This window comes from Rhincodon typus, chromosome 41 (assembly GCF_021869965.1).
Source record: "Rhincodon typus isolate 14 chromosome 41, sRhiTyp1.1, whole genome shotgun sequence".
NCBI classification, from domain to species: domain Eukaryota; kingdom Metazoa; phylum Chordata; class Chondrichthyes; order Orectolobiformes; family Rhincodontidae; genus Rhincodon; species Rhincodon typus.
The window spans coordinates 4,416,035-4,421,416 of NC_063372.1; the positions used below are offsets into that span (position 1 = coordinate 4,416,035).

The following is a 5,382-nucleotide window of genomic DNA, read 5'->3' on the forward strand; positions in this document are numbered from 1 at the left end:
TGCTGCTTGGCCCGCTGTGTTCATCCAGCTCTACACCTTGTTATCTCTTATGTCTTTGTAGTTGCCTTTACTCAACTGTAATACCTTTCCATCTGATTCCAGCTTCTCCCTCTCAAACTGCAGGGTAAATTCTATCATATTCTGGTCACTTCCCCTTTAGAGATTCCCTCACCTTAAGCTCCCTAATCAAGTCTGCCTCATTACACATCACCAAATCCAGAAATGCCTGTTCCCTAGTGGGCTGTACCACATGCTGCTCCAGAAAACCATGTTCCTGTTTTTGGGATCCACTACCAACCTGATGTTTCCAGTCTACCTGCATACTGAAGTCCGTCATGATTATTGTAATAGTGCCTTTCTTACATGATCTTTTCTATTTCCTGATTTATTTTCTGCCCCACATCCTGACTACTGCTCGGAGGCCTGTCCACAATTCCTATCAGGGTCTAAAAACTGAAAGAACTGTGGATGTTGTAAATCAGAAACAAAAAGAGAAATTGCTGAAAAAGCTCAGCAGGTCTAGCAGCACCTGCGGAGAGAAGTCAGAGTTAACATTTCTGATCGAGTGACCTTTCCTCAGAACTTCCCATCAGGGTCTTTTTTCCTTTATGGTTCCTCAACTTCACCCACAAAGATTCTATGCCATCCAACTCTATATCATTTGTTGCTATCGATTTTAATTTCATTTCTTGTAATGAAGGCAGCACCCCCCCACAACCCCAGCCCATCTGCCTATTTCTTCAATAGGACATGTATCGTGGGATATTTAGTCGCCAGTCCTGATCTGCATGCAGCCAAGTCTTTGTGGTGACATCAGTAGGCTGAATAGTCTACTCTTACTCAGTGTTGATAGGCAATAGAGAGAGACTCCCTGGGCCTTTTTGTCTATAGAAAATTCAGACAATGCTTTCTGTTGTCTCACACCTTAGGTTGTCCTAGAATGCCTTTACTGTGCATTTCTGAAAATATTGTAGCACATCTTCTTTCAATTTAAATGGCATTATTGCTGGACTCTCTGTGGGATCTAGTGTGCTGAACTCACCATTTTTGGCTGCAATAGTAGAATTGTAGAGAGACTTTAAAATGCTGGAAAATGCACCAAAGAAATGTTTTAAAATATAGTATTTACCAGGAAGTGCCAAGGAAATAAATCTCCATCTTCAGTTCTCATATTTCCCATCAGAAATTTCCAAGTCTGTCATTCCAAATAGTACTTTTTTTTGTATACTAATGGCTCCCCCAACCACACCCTCCAATACATCTACGTGAACCTTGGATTTATACCTGCAGCTTAAGTTGCAAGTTCATGTTCCACTGCACTCTCATTTGAACTTTTCATCTGTCAGAGATGAAGACGTTAGGTTTTGGTCTTCTCAAAAAGACAAACCAAATTTCATAAAGGGATTCTCAAAACATTGGTAAAATGACCGAATCCTATGCAGCAGAATGACATTTAAATAATCCAATTTCCTTACAGCACCGGCCTTAGTCACAGGGGTCTATATTCAGAGCTGTTTACAAGCTATCAGTTGTTTCATTTTGAAATTTGTCAGTTCTTGTTATAGAGTGTTTTAGGATGGTAGATATGGTTGTTGTTAAATCCAGATTCCTGAATTATCTTAATGTGCCTTTACACAAACCTCGAAACAACCACTGAACATTTGTGTTGTCGCACTTGTCTGAGCGAGACAGGTCATTTAGTTCAGGCCACCCAAACGTCTTTCACATTTACACTGTTATAACAGTCACAGAGAAAGGAGAATTTCTCCTTTTGGCTCAGGGCTGCATTCAAATCCAGGTTCTTGGTGTGAATGGCCAGCTTACAGATTCATTGCACCATATCATCTCTTTACAATTTTTATTTGTGATGTGTGAATGAATGATGATTAGAAATCCAAAAATGTTAGTTGACTACTGGATTCTCATAACAAGCTTACAATGAAGCTTTAAGTTCTGTGGGTCAGTTGTACTAATCAAGGATTTATTTCATTTACTACAGTTTCTTATGGCATTGCCAAGAAAAGGCTACATTTAATATAAACTGTTCTAATTTGTCCTGTGGATGGAAAACAACCGACATCATTACCTGACAGCCTGAGACAAAACCATCTCCGCCCGCACACACCATGATGTCTTTGACATAGTAGCCCCAAAGGTCGGGTCTGGAACAGGTTTTGTAGTCAACAGTCCGAATCGGAGTCTGCTGAAGAGTAGGACTAACTTCACCACCATCTAGATCAGAGAAAAACGTCCAATGAACGCTATGTTTCTTCTTTTCAATTTATCTTGGTCTACTCCATATTTATTCTATGATCATCTGACTCTGAATTTGACATTCTTGTTTTTCCTAAGCTTCATATATTATCCTAAGCTCCCTTGCCTGAACCTGCAACCTCTTAGTGTTGATTCAACAAACAGATCGAAGAGCATTTGATGGGATTCAGCTGCTGGACCTGCATCTGAATTTCTGGATCATATTGATGACCTGTGAATGTTGATTAGTCTGAATTAGGGCAGTTTTGTGCTGTGAAACGATCAAGAGTGCCTCAATATCATTTTAATTGGGACCCTTGTAGCCAGGGTTAATTTTGATGCAGTGTCATAGAGAGGAAAGGACAATGTATGAATCTAGTGCAGTAACTTTCCTGGCAATAATTTATTTTAATCTTATGCTTGGCATTGGCTCAACATGAAGTCTGTTAAAAAATAAGATCCTGTTTGCTTTGATTTTTTTCTTTGCTTCTTTCCAATTCCCAGATGAATAATACATTTAAGAATTTTATCCAGACAAAATGCTGCATTGATAACATTGAGAAATTCTGAAGAAGTGTCCTGACCCAAAATGTTAGCTTTCCTGCTCCTTTGATGCTGCCTGGCCTGCTGTGTTCCTCCAGCTCCACAATTTGTTATCTCTGACTCCAGCATCTGCAGTTCTTCCTATCTCACAAAATACTGCATTACTTTTCTTATCATCTTATAATTGTAATTTCTACAATAGAAGAATTTTCAAGCATAAATCCAAAAGCACTTACTAAATGTGTAACCCCATCCAGTGGCATAGCACAGGTAGTCATTTGGCAGAATCTCTCCCTTTTGTGGCAGTAATGCAAGCTGGACTTTGTCATTGAGAATTGCCTCTTGAGCAAGGCGAACCATTGCGATGTCATGCCTACATAGCATAAAATAGTTTTTGTGCTTTTATTAATAACAGAATCTGACATGTCTAATTATCCTAGCTAATGATATATAACATTAGAAGCCCTATAAAATAAATCAAGGATGCTGAGCTTTTTGTTGTGTCAACCTTTTCCTTTTTAAGATCAGCATATGTAACTGGAGTAAAATGCACAATTACTCTGTGGTGATTTTGTTGTGGCCTGATATCATAGTTAACTGCCTTTATCCTGCTTCAGATTAAACAACGTTTTGTTGCAGTTGTGTGTCCAGCTATATTATTATTGATGTAACTGAACAGCAAGATGGATATCTATGGTTATCAACTACACCTTATTCGTGACTTCGGTTATCAGATTGATGAGGAGGTATTTCCTAACTCCTAAGCAGAACTATTGCATATGTTCAGTCTACATGAGACATTTTAAATATTATTACATTGCTCAAAGATAAATAATTTGCCATATGTTGTACTCACCCGACAGAAAGGTCTCCACTCCACTTCTTATTCACCACAACTTTATCAACTAATATGTACTGTTCAGGACCTTCTGTCTCATAAATGTTGTGGTCACCCAATGCAACACGGTATACCAAACCTGGACTGTTTATAAATGAAAGAAATTGACTATTATTTTAAAAGGGGTTACAACGAAGGATGAGATTTTTAAAACTCACTCAAAACCCATTTATGTAGGGTTACAAACTGGATCCCTGTGCTTGGTGGCCATAATTTCCAAATAATTTTGAGATCTTTATCGTGGTAAACAAAGACAAAAAAAATTTGCACAAAGGATAATAATATAAAGAGTAAGCATATACAGTACACAATGATTTATATTTTCTATAAGTCAGAGAGCATGAAAGTAGTATGCCCCTGCTATAGGAAGAATATTAAATTGGAGAGGGTTTAGAAAAGATTTACTAGGATGTTGCTGGGAATGGAGGGTTTGAAATGTAAAAATAGATTGGACAGGCTGGGAATTTTTTTCACTGGAAGGTAGAAGATTGAGGGGTGACCTTTATAAAAGTTTATAAAATCATGAGGGGCATAGATATGGTGAATAACAAGGGTCTTTTCTCTAGGGCGGGGGACTTCAAAACTAGGGGAAATATTTTTAAGGTGAGAGGAGAAAGTTTTAAAAGGGAAATGAGGGGCAACATTATTTACACAGAGTGGCTAATGTGTGGAATGAACTGCCCGAGGAAGTGGTGGATGCAGTACAGTTACAACATTTAAAAGACATTTGGATAAGTACATAAATAGGAAAGATTTGGAGGGATATGGGCAAAACGCAGGCACATGGGACTAATTTAGTTGGGAACATGGTCAGCGTAGACTAGTTGGACCGAAGAGTCTGTTTCCATGCTGTATGACCCTGTGATTCTGTGACCCCCACCAAGGTCGTGGGAATTGATAACTACTGTTCTGTTATTCTTTATATATTTGCATCAGATTATTTTCTGAGTAATTGGCTACAATACTCTTCAATCATTTTCCAAAATACTCTTGTTGCTGTCTCCCTTTACTAGTTTCTTTTGAAGCAAACATTAGCTGTGAATGAATGGATGGACAATCTACTTTCTGAGTTTTGTCAGATCTGTGTTCTCAGAGATGCAATAAAGTAACCCGGGGTGACTGGCTCACTGATCTTTCTTCTTCATGCGGAAATAATTCCCTATGCTTAGCATATTTCCATGATATCACAAGGACGTTGTGCATGTCCTTGGGCAACTCTTGAGCTGGATAACACATCTTATCCCATTCCATGGCTTTAAGCAATGAAGATTCATGAAACTCCCTTTTACTTATTTTACACAGCCACCTAACATCCATTGCAAATTTAAACTGTTTCTCATGGACAGATTCTCTCTGAAGAGAGAAAACAGTAAGTAAGATCTACAAAGCCCTAAAAAGACATTACAAATCTTGTTTGAGTTCCCATAAAATTCCATTGGACTTTTGGTAAAAAGTAAATACAGCAAACACTCAGGAAGGAGAAATAATATGAAGTAAATGTGATGGAATGGAATCTATAGAAAAGAGAAAGGAAACAGGCCTCAAAAGGATGGTAGGGAGTTTGGAAATACTGCAGTAAGATTCACAAATGATGTGGGGCAGGCTATAAACTACAACACTTGTAAGAGTCAAAGAATGAAATGAGAATTAAAATAATTTACAAGTCTACACAGTGACCAGCAGTCATC

At 38.3% G+C, this 5,382-nt stretch overlaps 1 protein-coding gene across 1 annotated transcript in view; it reads right to left on the reverse strand.

Annotated features, from left to right (window-relative positions):
* Positions 1-5,382, reverse strand: part of LOC109925812 (chymotrypsin-like elastase family member 1) — a 13,097-nt gene that overhangs the window by 6,278 nt on the left and 1,437 nt on the right. The window contains exons 3-6 of the mRNA XM_048618846.1: positions 5,356-5,381; positions 3,653-3,778; positions 3,033-3,169; positions 2,087-2,232 (exon numbers count right to left, since the gene is read on the reverse strand). Coding sequence (XP_048474803.1) covers positions 2,087-2,232; positions 3,033-3,169; positions 3,653-3,778; positions 5,356-5,381 — 435 coding nt within the window. The remainder of the gene's footprint in view (positions 1-2,086; positions 2,233-3,032; positions 3,170-3,652; positions 3,779-5,355; position 5,382) is intronic.